The sequence below is a fragment of the Hylobates moloch genome, unplaced genomic scaffold (assembly GCF_009828535.3).
Source record: "Hylobates moloch isolate HMO894 unplaced genomic scaffold, HMol_V3 SCAFFOLD_2, whole genome shotgun sequence".
NCBI classification, from domain to species: Eukaryota; Metazoa; Chordata; class Mammalia; order Primates; family Hylobatidae; genus Hylobates; species Hylobates moloch.
In genome coordinates, this window is record NW_026652277.1 from 20,460,202 (window position 1) to 20,481,292 (window position 21,091).

Sequence of the window (21,091 nt, forward strand, 5' to 3'; positions counted from 1 at the left end):
CGCAGAAAGGAGAATAAACAGAGGAGGAACTACCAAACGCTTAGTAAACCGTGAGATCTTGTGAGAACTCACTATCACGAGCACAGCATGGGGGAAACCAACCCTGTGATTCAATTACCTCACCTGGTCTCTCCTTTGACAGGTGTGGATTATGGAGATTATAGGGATTACAATTCAAGATGAGATTTTGGGTGGGAACACAGCCAAACCATATCAAAGCAGATGATATAAAGAAAAAACAAAAATTTCCCTTTTACCTACTTTTTAGTTTATTATATATGAGTATTTTTGTAGAAACTTATTTTGGTAGAAAAGTTGTTTGGTGCGCATGTCATAGTTACCTGTAAAACCTCACAAATGTTTGATAACAAAATTATAAGCACAGTCTATTTAAAATCCAAATTATTTTTTGTCAGAAAAAAAAAAAATCTAACGTATTCATTTCCTCTGTGGCCTGGGTTCCAAAGAGTAAATGTATAATAGAATGGAAAAAAAAAAAAAATCTCAGAGGGAAAAAAAGGTAGTGAATTCTTCAAATAAATAACTGTGCTGTCTTGTGATTTCAAATACAGTGTGCTTGATTCATAATACTATTAAAATATTCACTTCATACTTATGGAATATAAAAAACAGAAAATCCAATATTTGGAAGAAGTGTTTATTCTGTGAGCAGATGCCATCCGCAAAGTTTATCAATTTACAATTAGGAAGGATTATGAGCCAAAGAGAAAGTTTGACAAAATAATACATTAAGACTAGCATCCAAATCGCATAGATTTATATGAGAGTGAAAAATAGGGACTCACTTTTTCAATTATGGGAAGCGTAGGGGGGGAAGAAAGCAATTGTGTTCTGTGATAGATGAGCCTTTCTTAGCTAAGAAATCAGAGTTTCTTCCCATTTCATGTACTCAATTTGTGCACTTTCTATTCTCCTCTCCAAGCCCTTTCTTTCATCTTATGAATATAAGAAAATTAGAATTGTACTATTGAGGACATATGAGGAATTTATTCTTGAAATAAGTTAACTACAATGATATATTGTTGCAGTACTTTGATATAAAATCAGAAAGATACTGAGCTTGGAAAAGCCTAATACTGTTATCACTTACAACTAAGTTTATTTGGGGGAGGAAAATATCTTGACTGATTCATCATGGTAAATGCACTGAAGGCAGCACACACCTCTGATGTGATTTGATGGGAGTTGTCATGTTAAACCTCAGACCCGGGGTATTATTAGGGTGCATTGCTTGCATCTAACAACCCATGCTCCAAGAAACCACAGTGAGAGCCAAGAAGTGAACCATTTTTTTTTTATATCCTGCATTTATTTAAGCAAACCAAATGTGTGGAGATAGGAAATTAATGTGTTATAATGTTTTACAAATACAGAGAGAAAACACAGAATATTAAGACCCTGAAGAGAGTGCATTTGAGAATGCAGTTCTATCATAGGAGACCACTTGCAGGGAACACATTAAAGCCATTGCTAACACAGCCATCTGTCATTCCTGGTTTGCCGTCATTCAAGTAGTTTCAATAGATAAATCAGTGATTTGCTTTTAAACAAATATTAATGTTAATGATTAGGGTAGCCTTGAAGGGTTTGTGAGTGACTGTACTATACAATGTGATGCTAAGCTTAATGTGTCATTTCAATGCTGTTGTACATTATGCAGGGGAAATAATATCTTATTACACATTAACTGCGACATCCACTAAAATGTGAACTAGTTTGCATAGGTTAGTCCTTTGGGCAGCACGATGTTGCTCTAGTCCACCAAGGCTTAAAGATTCACAGTGTAGAGGAAAAAAATATGAATTAAAGCATTTCTACTAAAATATATTTTAATAGCTGGTGTTAACAATTTGCATAACAAAGCCAAATTATATTAGTAACATTGTAACATTCTGTGAAGCCCCTTTAATTTGCAAAACACTCAATGTTTTCTTCAAAACTGTTACACTCTCAAAGTTAGTCTCACAAATTAATCATCAACAACAATTCTACATATTTTGAAGCAAATAGAAGCCAAACTGCACAATGGTTCAATTTTGATCACAGGTCAAATATCAAGTTTCACATCATGCCTGTAATACACTTGGTGCTGCTTCCTAAATGCTCAGCAATTTATTGCATGGACACTGGAGAATGGGACTGTGATGCAGTTTTCTCTTTTCCTTTAAAGTACATCATTCTTAACAGCAACTGGATTACAAAGAAGTAGATACTATGCAAACTGGATACCATTTATCAAACACAAAAAATCCTGTGGAATTCCCAGGAATATACTGAAGTCATACAGACAATTGAGAAAATTTGCTCAAAGATTCTTCCAAGTTTATGGATTCAAGAAGTCTAAGCATCATGGAATAACAACCACAGAAGCAACACACAATGCCTTGACTTTTTTGATCAATAGTTGACAGTTAGTTGCCAGGAAAGGGTCCAAAAGGCATGGAATACTTTAGAGACTTTTATTTTAGCATCCTTGTTAGTTTACATAGCCTTTTACTTAACTAAAAGCTCTCCCACCTCCATATCACCTTACACAAAACAACCACAATCTAGCCACTTTTAGATTATCAGAAGCAAATCGCTAAGGTATAATTAATTTATGAAGTGAAGTTCATCTTGTGTAGTGAATCCAGCCTCATAATTATTCTATCTTACAATAGGCATTTTAAATCCCAAATCTAAAGTTAACGTTTATATAGCTCAACTCTATATAAATCCACAAAGAACCTTTCAGAAATAGATGGAAGAAGTCGGCATTTTCTAAAGTTCTAAATCTTTAGAGATAAAATACAATCAGCTAACACCTTTAATATCTGAGGAGCATCCCACTTCCCTACCACAAAAATATCAATCATGTGTAATAAAATATTACTATAGAATAGGCAGCAACTTGCTTGCTTGGTTTTTCTTTCCAAGACCATACTAGACAAACAAGAGTAATCAAAAAGGCACCTATATTTGTATATATCTGCATTATACTTTTGGTATATCTTTTATCCACTTTCTAGAGGGATGTGTTATTAAAGATCACACACATTTTCTTCATCTTTTATTGAAAACATTCTGCTGGAGATGGATGAACCGGAAAGCGAGGTATATTCCTTGAACTTCCACTATCTTTTTAGAAAAAGTCTCGTTCCTCATTCCCAGAGTGTTGTCAAGCTCAGCACGGAGAGGATAAGGAAAGACTGTGGCACATTGGAAAAACCAGATCTGCATCTTCTTCAAGAAATAAACCCAGTGGACAGAGAGGGGCTGGTCTAATCTCATCCATATTCCTACAAGGTGCTTGTGGAAACTGTGCTTACAAATGCCTGTGTGGTGTATGGAGGTCAAGGAGACCTGGGATCATCAAGAGCCTCCTCCATGGACAGTTGATAACCAGATAAATATTTCAAACTGGGCTACACTGCAAGTGTGTAAACAATAACAAGAAGACATGAAGGATTCATTCTGCCATAGGTTAGAAATAGAAAGCTTTCTAGAGAACAAGAATTATTAGTAAAAACATGTACTACAAAAGCTTACAACAAAAGCAATATATTCTGTTGCTATGCTTTGCTGAAGAGAGAGAGGATCCCTATACAGCTTTGTTTTCAGAACCTTTTAAAAGTGAATCAAACTGTTCCTTGTGCTTCTGTCAGGCTTGAGAACATATCACACTTTAGAAAGGCAGGTGCATGCTCTCTGTGCTTGGACATTTACACAGTCATCTTTAACTCAATTTTTAAAATCTTCTTTAGCTGTCAGCTTTATGCACGAGATACTTGTTGCTAAATTGAAGGTGAGAGGGAAACACGTGGAAAGGGGAAAAGTTGTTCAGGCATGTAATTTTTTTTTAAATGATGCTTTTAAAAATAGCACTTTGGTTTTATACATGTATTTTTCCAATATTTCTCCTGAGATGCTTAACATCCTGACAAGCTTTATTAACAACTGCCAACACTACCAAATCATGTCCTCAAGCGCATGCAACATCTTGTTCAGTTTTAGTCTTCATTGTAAAACAACTACCCTCTAGTTAAATTCTGATCAGATCTTAATTCCTAAAGGCTTGAAGCAGAAATATTTTGCTATGCAAACATTATTACGTGAAGCTTAAAATTTTAGGAGACTTATTCCTCAAATATGTATTGACTTTTATGTTCAGTGAATCTGGTTTTGAAATTGGTGGATGAAATTACTTTCCTGATTACAAACATTATTTCAAGTCAGTTTTCATTGCGGTTCCTATAAATGTGCTATTTATCCAAAATTGTACCCGTCCTACATTTAGTCTGAAAATTTAATCAACAATTACTCTTTCTTATAATCACAAAAGAAAATGGCCTACCTGGGTGAAATGTAAATATATACTTAGTAAAATAAAATTGAGCAGGTATTTTATCCTCAGTTTTAATGACAGATTTTTTTTTGCAAAAATATTGCAAGTTCAGTTTATTTTTGTAGGTTTGCATACAATACACCAAAACAGATAATGGGGTTTTATCACTTTAATCACGACTGGCCATTTCAGTGAGAGAAAACCAGCCAAACCCCCTTAAAATAATTCTCTAGTTATTTGCCTGCATTTACTTTTTCAACTTTATGTCAGTGACATATAGATGCAGCTTCAGTGTAATAGAGCTTATTTACTCTTTTAGCCTAATAAAATGAAATCACAGATTTTCAAAAGCATGTGCTAACTTTTCTAAACTGTAAATAAATTAGCTTTGGCCTTTGGACTAGTAAACGTTTCCTTAAAAGATGTTTTACAGGATGTTTTGTTAATTTCCTTGAATATAACATATAAGGCAGATATCCCCAAGACCCATACATTTTAGTACTTTTTTGCAATTTTGCGTTTTCAGTTTTATCATAACTGTGAAGTCAGACCCTAAATGAATGCTACCCTGTTGCAGGTCACAGTAAAGGGCACAATCAGAAAAACACAGGGTTGCTGATGGGTGCCAGTGGCTTGGTGACCTTGACTGCAGGCTGTAGATGAAATTTCAAGACCCAGCAGCAAGGGCTAGCAAAAGCCTGCAAAGTCACTTATTCGAAAATCAAAACATGGCAACAATTTCTTTCTTAGAGAACAGGCTCTTGGGCCTGTACTGAAAAATCTCTGATGACATTCCTGTTTCATTCCCTTAAAGATGATTTAGAAAATAAAAGCCAAAAAATGGAAAAGGACGTCTTTTGATTAACCAGTTTTGGTGGCTAGATTTCCATTCCAGAATTTGAATACCATTTTCCAAAAGAAGACACCAGATCATCTCTGTATGGAATTGGTAACTTTGTTTGCTGAGTATTTTTCCAGTCACACTCCAGCTTCCATTGCTTCACTGGCTTCTGTTACATTTTCTTCACTTTGAAATCAATGGTGGCATTAAGATAATCAAAGCTGTTCAATGGAACACCTAAATCGCTTATTTACTAGAGTATACATGTTATTTCCTAAGATGTAAATCCTTCAAAACTAGAGTGCAAGGCAGCAGGAAAATCTCAAGCATCTTTTCAAAGTATGTTTTTCTGATGAGCTGGCAACTAGAGGAAGAAAGGGCTTTTAGGTATCAGTCACCCTTTTTGCTTCAATAATAGGAACGCGCAGTGCAGCTGCCTATGTTACAGAAGCTTGAATCTACATGACATGCAACAGGGTAAATGCTACTAGGGAAATTATATCAATGACATTATAATTTGCCCTTTGCAGAGTAGCTGTGAAGTTATTTGGTCCTGACATTCTGAGGAACTGAGCATAGACTTGGGCCCATAGAATATAAATGGAGAGTAGGAGATGCCTTGGTACAAATGAGAAATAAGTAGATCCCAGTCAGCCTAGGGAACAAGGAAATTTCTGTTTAGCAGAAGTTTCTAGATCCCTAAGGCCACTAGTCAATATAATTTTAACCAGACTGTCCTTCTGCCACTGTTTACACTTACTATATTGGGCAATTTTCACTAATATTGGAAATTGCCTCATGACTCAAAAGCAAAACGGGTTTTAAATTATTGGCTGCATTACAGAGTTAAGAGAATTGGCTTGGGGTGATTTCAAAGTGACAGCTAAGAAGTTTCATATACACGCTACATTTAAGGGACAATCAACATCTCTATTAAAGTCTAGAAAAATACATTTCCCAGAAGGGTTCAATAGCCAATCAAAGGAAACCATGAACACAATTAGCAGCACCAGGTGTCCAGACACAATGATTTGTGTTTGTAGGAATTACTGAAAATGCTGCTGTTTTCAGCCCAGAGGTCATTCCTTCTTCCTGGTACCTGTGTGTCTAATTGTCAAAGGAAGGATACATCATTGTAAAATAATGGCCAAGTTGTCTTAGAAGTATCTTCTATCTTTTAAAAAGATTAGGTTTAGGATACATTAGAATAAAGCTCAAAGGGCAGGGAGAAATAATTAATTAACAAACTCAATATAATTCGCTGGGAGCATTCCTGTTCTCCCTGTTCTCTGCACTGTGCCGTACATCCAGCCGTCGTCGATGGGCTGCACGTTGACAATGTAGTCGCCGTCTCTAAAGGAGACCTCGTCTTCATCCTGGGCACTGTAATCATACATGGCTCGGTAGGTCCTCTGAGAAAGGAAGAAGGGATTATACAATGAATACCAAAATAGCTACAGCCACAAATTCCAGTCACAACACACCGACCCACACATAAAGTAACTATTAGGAATGTTTTCAAACACATGTATCTCTGGAAATCTGTAAACCTAGCATCTCATTGTGCTGATCTCAAGTTTACTAGTCTAGCAAATAGCTTAATATTTTTGGAACAGGGATAGAAAAGTCACTAAATACGACAGCTAGTCCATCAAAAAGTAGGCTTTGAAATAATAAAACCAAGTTCCCCCAACTTCAGATAACCCCAGAAACCTTAGATTATACGTGATTTCATATTCTTCAGAGAACAAAACTCTTCATATGTCAGAGAAGTCCAAATCTCTCCTGGCAATATACTTTTCTTAAGTTGATGCTAAAAATGTTCATTTCCTCTTAAAAATATATAAAACAAATGAAAGAAAAAACCATAATATACTCACTATATAGGTTTCTGTATCACTGTGAGAGAAATTTAGCATATAAGTGTTCTGAATGCTAAGGTACATACTCAATTGTACTTATTATATTATGATTATAATGAGTTTTCCTATATTTGTTTTTGTTTAAGGCTAAGCATTTAGCTAACATTAACATCAGACAATCTCAAAATCAAGTACATTCACAGACTGAGGATATGGCTGGGACCCAAAGAATTTTAGAGCGATTGAAGTTACCAGACAGTGTGGAAGAGTTTTCTAGGTGTTGAGGCAAAGACCAAGAGACTATGTTGAGGGATTGTAGAAGAAATTTCCACATGAGAAGCCAAGTATAACTGACAAATGTTGAACACTCCTTCCAAATTTTACACTGAACATATGAACCGGTTCATCAAGATTTCCGATGGGGGATTTGAAGATATATTTTGGCCACATAATTTAGGCTTTTGTGTTCATTTTGATTAAGATGAACTTACAACCAACAAATACCTGTGCTCCTAAGGCCTGAATAAAGATCATAATCGGCTAGTACCAACCATGAAGTAACAACTAGGATACTGTACTGGTAGATTCTTTGTATGTTTTATTGTTTTATATAATGCTTATTAATGCCTTCCTTTCTCAACAGTTTACCTCTGTAAGTTTTTTGCTTCCTTCAAAAGAGTTGTATAAATGGCAACGCATCATCATTTATCTTTAAATGAAAATACCCAATATTCAATTCAACTCTATTCCACATGTATTTACACGCTTGAGGAGAAATGGGAAGACCAGATAAGGAGGAACGTATCAAATGGACACTTACTAGATTTGGTGAATGCTGCATTGATCTCATGGATGACACACTGGTCTGGTGCATGTAGCCATAGCCTTGGGAATGGCTTTGCTGATAGGCTCCGGGAAGAACAGGTGCTGCATGTGAAACATACGAACACACAAAGATTCCTTAAAGCTAGCCTTGAAATACCCATCCCAAGCCCTCAGAGTGATGTTATGCTCTGCTAGAAGCTTCTGAAACAAAATGCCTTTTCAGTGTTGTGAAATTTAAGTTGCAGAGTTATAAGTGATCTCTAGATTAGTAGAAATCTTAGTAATTAGGGACACATAAAGAAACTCAGTTTAGCATGCAGTTAAATATACTTTAAATATTCTTGTTGCTTTATTGCAGATGCTATGTTAAAAACATAAACAAAAATTTTTCATACTCCCTTAATGAAATCATGTTTTTATTTGACCATGTGATCCTTTTAGGCATTTTCCAAAAGAAAAATAAGAATTTTAAAGGAATTTAATGACAGAGTATAGATGTTTTCACAGGGTATTTCTCATATAACAGATACTGTCAATATTTCAAGACATACAGCTGAATGTTACTTTTACAAAGATGGCAAACATAACGTATGTTTAGCAACACGTTTGTTCAGTAGTTAACAAAAAGTCCATACCCTTTAAAGAAACATTTACTTAGAATATATGAAGTCTTTATTTTATGAAGAAGTGATATTCAGCTGACTTATCAAGACTAAGTCAGCTAAATATGTTACAAAAGCCTAAGAAACCAAATCCTTAAAGAATTTCATAAACATTATTTTTCTATATTAAAAAGTATCAAAATAGTATTCATTTAGTATGTGCTCTCCAAACCACTAATTATGACATTCAAAAGGCCTAGTTCCTGTTTTGAAGAACTCGGAATTTTACAGAAGCCAACACAGAAGCTAGATTTTAAAATCCCACAGAATCAGCAGACATATGCTTGTGCGTTTCTCTGTGAATGTGTTTAAGTTATCTGTGACTAACAACATGAGCTATAAATGAGGGTATTTTCGTAGCATGCCCTTCATTGTCTTTTGAATAATTTATATGCTACATTAGTAAAACTTATAGTAATATGTGCTATAAAATATATAATAGTTTGCCATTTTTGTTTAATCAGGTTGAGTATATAAAGTAATTATAATGGGTTGATTTATTCAGAACAGTTTTTATAATAAAAGAAATAAGATTTAATTCTGAGTGTTATTAATAATTAATATTTTATAAGTAGAAAATTCACTCTAATAAGTGAGATCATCAATACTTTAAAGAAGTTTAATCATCAGAAAATTATAAATCATTTAATATGTTCTCCAGATGATAATTATAGTAGATTGAAAGTGGATTTTTTAAAATAGTTCTTGAGTGAATTTATCTTATAAAGTTATTACAAATTATGCTTAATGTCCAGATAGGGGACCAAAGAGAAACTGCCAAGATCTCCACTTGAATTATAGTACATTGCAAAGTCATTAAAACATTATTAAATATCAAATACTTCAGAAAAGAACACTTTTTAACATTATCAACAAAATTTAAATATTTGATGTCAACAGAAGTTAAGGATATTGTCAAAATCCACTCACGAAGAAAAATGAATGAAATTCCCATAGATCTCCAGGCCCAATTAATTAGCTGAGCAGGGAGGCTTTTCTATGTATTAGAATCTGGAAGCCTTGACCATTGATTCATTCACTGTCTCTGCTCTCAGCAAATATTTATCAGTTAATGCGTGCACAGAGCACACTGCATTTCCTGGCACATAGTAAGCCTTCACAAATGGTAACAATAATTATTACTGTCCACTATGTTCAAGGCATGCCAGGAAGAAAAGGGGTGACAAAAACAATTGCTCTCCTGGAGCACCGAGGGTCTTGGGCACCTGGCCTTTTACCCAATTAACGAAATGGCACTGGCTACTCAGGGTATTTCCAATTAAATGATTCAGGCTGCATACCCCAGACTGCTAGTCTTGCACTGGTTTTTAACCATTTAAACAACTCATGGCTTCATTAATTACTACTTGAATCTATTTGTAAAGTTTGAAAGATTAAATATAAACATCTCTGTAAATTTATAAAAATTAAATTCTAATTCATTGTGATACCATTTAACTATGAACTTTAAGCTTTGATGTATAGAGGTAAGCACAGCCATCTTTAAATGTGTAGGAAAAACTTTCAGGAATGGACACTGAAAAAGTTGGGAAAATAGGCTATCTCACACTCTGTAATACATTTAGATTCACTTAGTTTATACATCACAGTCCCAGCTTAGTGCCTGTTAAGTACTGACAATTCAAGAATGTTGCTTAACAATGTTCTCTCATTTTGGCTTTCAAAAAATAAGTATGCTGGGTATGGTGGCTCACATCTGTAATCCCAGCACTTTGGAAGGCCAAAGCAGGAGGACTGCTTGAGCCCAGAAGTTTGAGACCAGCCTGAGCAACATAGCAAGACTCTGTCTCTATTAAAAAATAAAAATAAAAAAATAGCTGTGTGTTGTGGTGCATGCCTGTGATCCCACCTACTTGGAAGGCTGAGGTGGGAGGATTGCTTGTACCTGGGAGTCAAGGCTGCCATGTGATCTCACCACTATACTCCAGCCTGGGTGAGAGACAGCGAACCTATCTCAAATTATATATATATATATATATATACACACACACACATATATACACACACACACATATATATATACACACATATGTGTGTGTATATATATATATGTGTATATATATGTATATGTATACACACACACACACAAAATGTATATTTATGCCTACTCCTTACTTATATCTGACTTTCAAAGGGAACCTGTGCTACTGTCAAATATAGCAAGAAAAGAAAGTAATGTATTAGTCCTAAATGTGTACATGTTGGAGAGAGCCAGGAAGAGAGTTTAGAATAAGCAACTTTGGAATAAATATAAGCCATCTATCTAGCCCTTGCAGTTTATCTTCATGCCTTTATTGATTATTCTCATTTGCCCTCTGGCTGAATTAGTTATTAAAAAGTTTCTTTAGGACTATAAAACCTAGTTATCTACCTTATATTTGGTACAATAAAAGAGTTTTTAGGGAACTCCTATAGGGGTTATAAAAAAACATAACTGACGGGTCACGCCTGTAATCCCAGCACTTTGGTAGGCTGAGGTGGGCAGATCACTGGAGGTCAGGAGTTCAAGACTAGCCCGGCCAACATGGTGAAACCGCCATCTGTACTAAAAATACAAAAAATTAGCTGGGCGTGGTGGCGTGTGCCTGTAACCCCAGCTACTCGGGAGGCTGGGGCAGGAGAATCACTTGAACCCAGGAGGAAGAGGTTGCAATGAACCGAGATCATGCCACTGCACTCCAGCCTGGGCAACAGAGTGAAACTCTGTCTCAAAAAAAACAAAAAAAGATAAACATAATTGAAAGCCTAAAGAAATCAACTTAGTAAAAGCAAACGGCAATTTAAGAAGAGGCATAAACACTGCTTTTCTATTGTTATGCTACAGGAATGCCTTTTTGGGAAACTTAGGTAAATAAAACAGGAAAAAGGAAATCTAAAGCAATGGCTTTACATTGGGTTCACCGAGAATTTGGTTGAAAGATAGCTATTCCATGTATGAGATTTCTTCCATGAACATGTGGAATCAAAGGATTTTTAAAAAGTAAGATGTTAGGTTAATTTGGCAACAAACTAGGGCTTTTTAATCAAAGAGTAAAAGCATAGTGCCCTGTTTATTAAACTAGTAATCAGACACCATCAGCATTGCTACAAACGGGGGACAACAGCTTTTCTAACCAAAGAGTTTGAGCTTGACAGGTTGTTTATGTCAACAACATTAAAGCCACAAATAATAGTTTTAGTTATACTAAGTCAATGAAAATACACAGAAGTGTGACTCAACTTTCACTTGATATTGGTAAGATTTATTGACCAAAGATCTAGAAGCTGACTAAAGCTCTAAGCATTTCAGGCTCTATTTGGAATATTCTACAATATTTATAATAACAAAATGTCTCTTCTACTGTACAATAAAGTACTTCCACAGATAGGCTATACTAATATTTTCTGTTTAATGTTTATTATTAAAATGGAAAGAGATAAAACCAAGATAAAGAAGTGAATACATGTGAAGATCATAAAAGAGAAGATGAAAGGGAGGAAGAAAAGTTTGGGTTTTGTTTGTTTGTTTGTGTTTTTTGAGATGGGGTCTCACTCTGTCACCCAGGCTGTAGAGTAGTGGTGTGATCACAGCTCACTTCAGCCTCTGGACTCAAGTGATCCTCCTGCCTCTGCCTCTCAAGTAGCTGGACATATGCCACCATGCCCAGCTAATTTTTTTTCCCCGTACAGACAGGATCTTGCTACATTGCCCAACCTGGCCTCAAATTCCCAGTCTCAAGCAATCCTCTTGTCTCAGACTCCCAAAGCACTGGGATTATGGGCGTGAGCCACTGCACCCTGCTAAGAACATTTTAAGAGGCTTGCCAAATCTGAAACTGGAAAAAAGAGGAAATACACGTAAATACACAAAGATTAGAGCAAATGAAAGGAAGAAATGTACCCACAAGAAACATTGAAGAGTACTCAAAAAGAAGTTCACTGTGGGGGATGTACGCAGAGTGCATGAAAGAAGAGGATGTGATTAAGTGTCCTTGGTGTGCATGGTGCTTTGTATGCCGTCATTTAATTACTGCGACAACTATCTAAAACAGATACCATTCCCACTTTACAGAACAAAATACAACAGAGGCTGAGAGATTGAACAGGAAGGCAGCAGAAAAATTATTTGTGTAGTGAAGCCACAGTTAAGGTTTCAAGTCATCAAAGAAAAGGTGAAGGTTTTGAAGGCCCCTCAATGACTACAGAGATACAGTCGTTGGCCAAATTCCGAATAGAAAAAAAAAAAAGAAAGAAAAAGAAAAAGAGAAAAAACAGTACTTTAACTATAGATGTAATGTGAAAAGAGAAAATAATTTGGGTTTTTTTCTATGGGCTGACTTTTTGAAAAAATCCAGGAAAAGGGAGAAAATCACCATTCAGAAATTTCCCAATAAAAAGTCTATGATACAATGCAATTATTGCCATATTTTCTAACACTTGACTACTGTTTTATCAGCTAATGTATGTCAAATAACTTAATGAGGTTTTGTTTTTCTTTTTAGGACAAAGAAACCCTATTTAGACAATCAGAGAGGAATTGCTAAAAGAGAAAGTATGATTATGCTGCTAGTTTTGAAGTTAAGTATTAAATAATGAACTAGATCCTAGTTAAATCCTGTCTAGTCCTGGCTGGGCGCAGTGGCTCACGCCTGTAATCCCAGCACTTTGGAAGGCCGAGGCAGGCAGACTGCTTGAGCTCAGGAGTTTGAGACCAGCCTGGCCAACATGGTGAAACCCCAACTCTACTAAAATTACAAAAAATTAGCTGGGCGTGGTGGCAGCCACCTGTAATCCCAGCTACTTGGGAGGCTGAGGCAGGAGAATTGCTTGAACCTGGGAAGAGGAGGTTGCAGTGAGCCAAGATCGTGCCATTTCACTCCAGCCTGGGTGACAAGAGCAAAATAATTCCATCTCAAAAAAAAAAAAAAAAATCCTGTCTAGTCCATGAGCAAGGTGGCTGTGCTGCTTGGTTATAACATAGGGCCATGGTGTGGACCTTTCTGCTCAAATTGCTTTTACACGTGTCACTGAGAGTTTCATGTCAAAGCCTCAAGTCCTATTCACATGTGATCACAAGCCACAGTGGGAGCTAAATCCACAAAGTTTATATGTAATCTTGAACCAAGATGCTATTTTTTAATCTGAAAGGATTCTTAGCACTACAGAAACCCCTTTTCCTTCCCTGCAGGATACAGAAGCAAGCCAGATTGTCTCTAGATTTTACTTTGCAGATTCTTAATTATAAGCTCTGAATAGGGAACTGCCGAAGAAACGGGCTTACTGCATAATAAACTAAGAACACACAGACTTCAACATAAAAATGAAGTGCTCTATAATTGAGTTAAAACCACCAAGTTTTAAAGACATGCCTAATCATCATGATACAAAATAATCAAGCTCAAGCTTTGGGAATCATTTAAAAATAAAAGCAATCATTACTGTTTTATATATTAAATCTGCAGTTTCAGCAGGAGCAACAAACCCTGGAGAGGAAGGACAGGAGATTAAGGACTGAGGACAGAGGAAGAATCAGTTACTTGCAGTGTTTTCAACCCTGACTGCATATGACGTTCAGGTCCCCCACACCAATTATAATACATCAGAATCTAGGGTGGCGGTAAAGGAAATTGCATAATGGTGTCTTATTTTTCTTTTTTTTCTTTTTTTGACACAGGATCTGCCTCTGTCACCCAGGCTGGAGTGCAGTGATGCCATCTCAGCTCACTGCAGCCTCCATCTCCAGGTTCAAGCGATCCTTCCACCACAGCCTCCCAAGTTGCTGGGACTACAGGCGCATGCTACCCACACCCAGCTCATTTTTCTGTGTTTTTCATAGAGATGGGGTTTTTCCATGTTTCCCAGACTGGTCTCAAACTCGTGGGCTCAAGCCATCCATCCACCTTGGCCTCCCAAAATGCTGGGATTATAGGAATGAGCCACTGTGCCTGGCTGGTGTCTTATTTTTTCAAATGAGCAGCCACACTGCAGACCTACTGAACTGGCGGGCTTCATTCGCCCCCATTTGACAGGAATTTAGGGGCATATGTGGCTCTATTTTAAACATGCTATTCCCCAATTCCCTGTTTTCCCCCAGTGCTTTGTTTTCAGTATCTGTGGAGGCGAATGTTTGAACCTGGGCCTTGGGAAGCAGCCTGGGACTGCAGGAAGAAATCCAAGTCAAGAGAAAGCTCCTTGTAGAATAATTTTGAGGTTAGCATGCAACATTCCTGGGAAAGGCAGTGCCACGAGGCGAGGGGGAGCGGACCCCATTTCCTTGGGGCAGAGCAGAGCAGGACCTGGCAGTCATCAGCTGGGAGGAAGGAGGAAGTATACAGCCTAAAATGTATTTGCAAAATCAAAAATCCTCTCTCAAGCCAATGCTACGATCCTAATAGTCAATTCTCTTCTTCTAGACTCTCAAATTATCTTTGTTTCAATTTTCTAGTTTCAGCTAAATTTTATTTCTATTCCTATAATATATCCTGTTTATAGTATATACTATATCCTGCTTACTGCTGACCATACTACAGTAATATACACTACTTATAGTAATAAACAATTATTGCCATCATTACTTTAAGATTGCAAATCTATTTATTGTGGTGAAATATACATACCACAAATGTATCCTTTTAATCATTAAGTGTTTGACATTAAGCATATTCATATTGTGCAACCTGCAAATCTTTATAAGAAAATGCAACCCACATAAAAGTATTTAAGCACTCAGATGTATACCCCTGTGAAAGTTAGTGGGGGAAAGAGGTAACATAAGACTACTTCCCTAGGAATAAAGAATCTGCATACGATAAAAGTTTAATAATATAAGTAAAATGCTTACAACCCCGTTAGCTCAAGATTTTACTAGTTTAGCTCTTAAAGTTCTGCTTTTCAGGAACATCCTTAGTCTCGGGCAATTTGGGATGTTCGGTTTGCTTCCTTACAATGTTCTAGCCCTGCGCTTAGCATGTCGCATGCTTTAGTTGGTGCAATTGTCACCACAATCTTCTTTTCACCAGCAAAGGAGCTGAAGGTTAGCAGATTAAGTAATTTGGTCAAATATCAGAAATGAGGGGGAGCCAGAATTTAATGCCAAAAATCTGACTTCAGAACCCAAACTCCTGACTATACTAAACCCAAATTATTACAGAATAAATGACAAAACAGTGTGAGATTAATTTCAAAATAACCACCGTGAATTCAGAAAAGTGTAAGAGCACTATGGCATGTTGAGCAGAGAAGCTTCTAGGAGTAAGAAGACTGGATCTGAAATTTGAAAAGGAGGCAGTCAACCCTTCCTGCTTGGGGCAGTAGAAGTGAGAAAGAGGGAAAGGTAAAGAAAAATGAGTTTAAATGCACGGGATATGTGCCAGCCAGGCTTGTTAGGCTCATAGAGGTTACTCTATTTGTCATTAATTTGTGTGTATATGTGTGGTAAACATCCAACCAGAAGTTTATGTGTGTGTGGTTGATGAGGTATGCTAAAACATCTCTGGAAGAAATCATAGAGACAGCAACTCATCCACTTTTGGAAAAGCAAACTCAAATAAAGTAGCATCACTTCTGAAGCAATGACTTTTAGATTTGTTTTAAGAGTCATTTTAGCATCTGACAGGTCTCTGGGGAGAGAGAGAGTGTGTGCGTGTGCAGTGTGTGTGTGTGTCTGTTTAATTTTTGTTTCTTTTTCCCATTGCCAATACCAACCTATTTTATCCAGGGCAAATATTTAGTCACCTTATCTTGTATGATAAATTTCAAGCCTATGTTCAATATCACGTCTCCTCATGTGACTTCAGCCACATTCCCACTGAGTAACAATGGCTGAATAATGATGGCACCTAGCAATCTTCAAAGTCATTGTGTACAACACTGCCTGAAAAAGACCTCCCATCATCAGTATTAGAATAAGCAATGCTGCCACCAACATATGAAAGATTTAGTTGAAAATACAATTAATTCCATGAGATTCTTAACCATTTTCTTCCCTAAATATAAATAACCAGGTTTATAATATTCCTTAAATATTAATGGATTACAGATTCTTTATTGCCTGTGAACTGCAAAAGGAAACATACATACTTTGTACTTTTTAAACTACACATGTAGACATTACATTTCAGCATTTCATTGATACATTTGACTTAGTTGTCTCAAATGAGAACTTCTACGCTGGGCGCAGTGGCTCATGCCTGTAATCCCAGCACTTTGGGAGGCTGAGGCGGGCGGATCATTTGAGGTCAGGAGTTCGAGACCAGCCTGGCCAACACAGTGAAATCACACCTCTACTAAAATACAAAAATTAGCAGGGCATAGTGGTGGGTGCTGTTATCCCAGCTTCTCAGGAGGCTGAGGAGAATAACTTGAACCCAGGAGGCAGAGGTTGCAGTGAGCCGAGATTGCACCATTGCACTCCAGCCTGGGGTGACAAGAGTGAAACTCAGCCTCAAAAAAGAAAAAAAAAAAAAAGAACTTCTCTAAAATATTATTTTGGGGAATCTGCAGTTCCTAAATATTGAAAAAACACACAACATTAGTTGTATTTTTAATTTTCCACCAGTTAAACTTAATTAGCCTCACAAACCAAGAAAATCAGTACATTTTGATTTTGAAGCCAACTGCTTTTTCTCTAGAAAAAAATTAGTCTGCAAATGTTCTGACAGAACTGAGCTAAACCATAATATGGTTTAAATACAACTAGATAGCTTTAGATTTTAGAATTTCTGCTATTTTACTTCAGAATGATCTAGCCCTTTTAATTCTACATTTAGATTCGAATTGCCGCTTCCATTTTTTTCCCTCAGATTCGTTTCTCATTTTAGCTCTCTTAGGATAAACTCTCCAAGTTGTAACTATAATTCAAACCACAAATATAAGCAGGATTGTCGGTGAGGGAAAAGAAAATAATTTCTTCCCCAAATTATAGAGCCTTTAATAATTATTCTCATGGCACAAAATCCATATGGTACATTTCTGTGTGCACATGAACACATGTGAGCTATCCCCCAAAACAAGACAAAAAGAAAAGAAAGGAATGTACAGTGCAGATACATATGTAGCTTCCTGATAAGAACTACATAACTTTGGGCAGGTCTTTGATAAGGTAAAAGCAATTCAGAACATACAACTGGCAGGTAGACAGAGATGCTATTTCCACTCATGTATCCCTATCACTAAGACTAGCTTGTAGATGCAAATTATGCCATGACTGAAGAGTCAGCTCACAGCAAATCCCAATTTTCCTCAGTTAATGCTACTGCCCATGTTGTATAAATCAATATTTAATATGAAGATTCATTACGCGAGTACAATGAAAGAAATTGTCACTCCACTGCAGAGGATATTCTAGAAATACTTACTGGATCAATGCACGTAACATTTTTTAAAGACTCAAAATGGCATTGCCTTTGGTTTTTCTTGAACTAATGCATTCTAATACTGACCCTTAGACAATACCATCGATCCATAAGGAGTTCCGATATGTAGTTTTACACTAGACATCCTAAGTGACAAGCCACACTAAATATCATAAATAGACATATCTTGGTGCTGATTAAATTGCTGAATGGGCACATATATATTGTCCAACAAATACACATATATAAAACTGACTCAATGTGTCCCCGACATGATTTGAAGATACAGAAATACGAGAAAGTAAATGTGAATGACTGTCTGGGTCTCAGAGAGCCCAAATTCTCTATGTGGGTCTGAACAAACAGGCAGGTATGAAGATTCCCTGCCAGGTACGGAGGTCAACAGGTTGACTGCACACAATTGTAAGGACAGTTAGGCAGGAGCAAGGTAAGAACTTGACAGACAGAACGGTAGACAAGTTTAACGCACATGGGTCAGGTATGGCACAAGAATAAGATCAAGGACCAGAATGAAAAATATAGGCACGGTGGTTCCATGCCTGTAATCCCAGCAACCCAGGAGGCTGAGATGGGAGAATTACTTGAGGCCAGGAGTTCAAAACCAGCCTGGGCAACAAAGCAAGACCCATCTCTGCAAAAAACAAAAAAATACTAGCCAGGCGTGGTGGAGGATGCCTGTCCTCCCAGTGATTCCAGAGGCTGAGGCAGGAGCATCCTTTGACCTCAGGAGTTAGAGGTGCAGTGAGCTAGGATTGTGCCACTGCGCTCCAGCCCCTAGATGACAGAGCAAGACCCTGTTTCTAACTACAAAAAAAAAAAAAAATGTAGCATGGGCATATCAGAAATACTAGGGGGAAAGATCAGGCAGTAATAAGTAACAAATCTGGCCACAAGGAATGAAGTACGTGACAAAGAGCCAGGGCCACAGATAATGGGCAAGCAAAGTGCAGAAAATTTATACACTATTTCCCCACTGTATTATTTCCAGCATGTGGAAATTGTTAAGAGATCCTCTAAAGTCAGGAACCAATCCCCACAACCTACACGCCTAGGGCTTGATGTGGGGCACCCAGCTGAAATGGAAAGTGGGAGAAAAGCAGGGAAATTTGTGACTGTGGAGATCACATTATGACTCTACTGTTTTGCACATGAGACAGACAGGTAAGTATGCATATCTGTTCAGTCTATGATCCAACTTGGATATTGATTTTAATCTATATAAATCAAAAATGACTATTTTCATTTCATTTGCTAATGTTCAACCATCCGATAAGCAGAAATATTTATTTTCTCCTTTACATGCATGTCATTTTACAGTTTACGAAGCTCTTCTCAAAAAGTTTTCTCATTTGACACACATGCTAGAGCCACATTTATGTCTTTCCTGACGATCAAAACTTCTCTTTTTCCAAATCAACTCAGCCTCACAGGAAATATATTTTTAATGTTTTATTGTTTCTACTTTAAGTGTCAGATGTTTCTCCTTCACACACATACGGAACCCTTTGACTGAATCTTGGCAAATCGATGAAAGACACATGTGCATTCTAGAACAAGTGCTATTCATTAGTATTTGATCCTTTCCCAAACTCCACACTCAGAAAAGAAAACGTATGACATTTCTTTCATTCCATTTCTATTGAGACTAGGAATACAAGTTTCGCTAAGGGCTTCAAATTCAATCAGAAGCCCAGAACTTTTTCTTAGGGAAGTAATAGAATGAACGAATACTTGCTTACAATGTACAATGTGTGTTTTTTCACAGGCTAGATGTACAGACTAGATGGTAAGATATAATCATGTGATAGCCTACAAATTGGAATTTACATTATAAAGAAATAATTCATTTTTCTAATGATTAGATTCATCTTAGAAATTTATTTATTTTATTTTTGAGGCAGAGTCTTGCTCCGTCACCCAGGCTGGAGTGCAGTGGCACAATCTTGGCTTACTGCAACCTCTACCTCCTGGGTTCAAGTTATTCTCCTGCCTCAGCGTCCTAAGTAGTGGGGACCACAGGTACGTGCCACCACACTCAGCTCATTTTTGTATTTTTAGGAGATACCAGGTCTCACCATGTTGGCCAGGCTGGTCTTGAACTCCTGGACTCCAGTGATGCACCCACCTCGGCTTCCCAAAGTGCTGGGATTGCAGGCGTGCCAGGTTCATCACAGACATTTAGTATTCCAATCATCAATTCTTCATATCTTCCTAAACTTAAATGAAGATAGCACTTTTTTGGGCAAATTTAAATACAACAGCATTTTTGGGACAAATTTAAACCAACTTCTCAAATTCAGTTTGGAAATAACACTCAAGTATAGTTGGGAAGTACAATAGAAATTCTGAAATTCTCTTGCTGACTGCACATTCTTCACAGAAGTCAGGCTAGCAAGGAGTTGGATTGGGGAGTGATCTTGAAGGGTCACCAATCAGTAGTACAGAAAACTGAAGCAGTGGCTAAAATAGAAACACCAGCAATTTATTTTAAATGAAGATACATAGTTCTAAATCAGGAGTGTATTTTCTTTTCTTAAATAAAGCTCATGTATATTTGAAGTTTACAACATGATGCTATGGGATACATATAGGTGGTAAAATGGTTACTATAGTGAAGCAAATTATCATACCTACCATCTGGCACGTGTGTGTGTGTGTGTGTGTGTGTGTGTGTGTGTGTGTGCACGCGTGCGCGCGCGAGAGAGAGAGAGAGAGCCCGCGAGCAAAGGGCAGCTACAATCTACTTAACAAAAATCTCTAATACAATTTTATTAACTACAGTCCACATGCTATATGTTACATCTCTAGATGTGTTTATCTTACATGTCTGCTACTTTGTATCATTTGAGTTACATCTCCCCATCCCCCTACCCCATTGTAACCACTGCTTTATCTTCTATCTCTGTAAATTTGACCTTTCTTTTTCAGATTCCACATATAAGCAGGATCATGCAATATTTTTCTTTCTATGTCTGGCTTATTTCACTTAGTATAATATCCTCTAGATCCACCCATATCATAGCAAATGGCCGGGTCTCATTTTTAAAGGCTAAACAATATTCCATTGTATGTGTATATATACCACATTTTCTTTACCCACTCATCCTTTGATGGGCATTTAAGTTGCTTCCATATCTTGGCCATTATGCTAAAGATGCAATGAACATGGGAGTACAGATATA

General features: G+C 37.0%; 1 protein-coding gene across 4 annotated transcripts in view; it reads right to left on the bottom strand.

Annotated features, from left to right (window-relative positions):
- Positions 1-644: 644 nt before the first annotated feature.
- Positions 645-21,091, bottom strand: part of NEBL (nebulette) — a 400,747-nt gene continuing 380,300 nt past the window's right edge. For 2 of the 4 annotated variants that reach the window (XM_032167465.2, XM_032753757.2), the window contains exons 6-7: positions 7,869-7,975; positions 645-6,598 (exon numbers count right to left, since the gene is read on the bottom strand). In XM_032167465.2, coding sequence (XP_032023356.1) covers positions 6,422-6,598; positions 7,869-7,975 — 284 coding nt within the window. In that variant the 3' untranslated portion in view covers positions 645-6,421. The remainder of the gene's footprint in view (positions 6,599-7,868; positions 7,976-21,091) is intronic. The other 2 variants (XM_032753758.2, XM_032167547.2) reach the window with 1 other exon arrangement.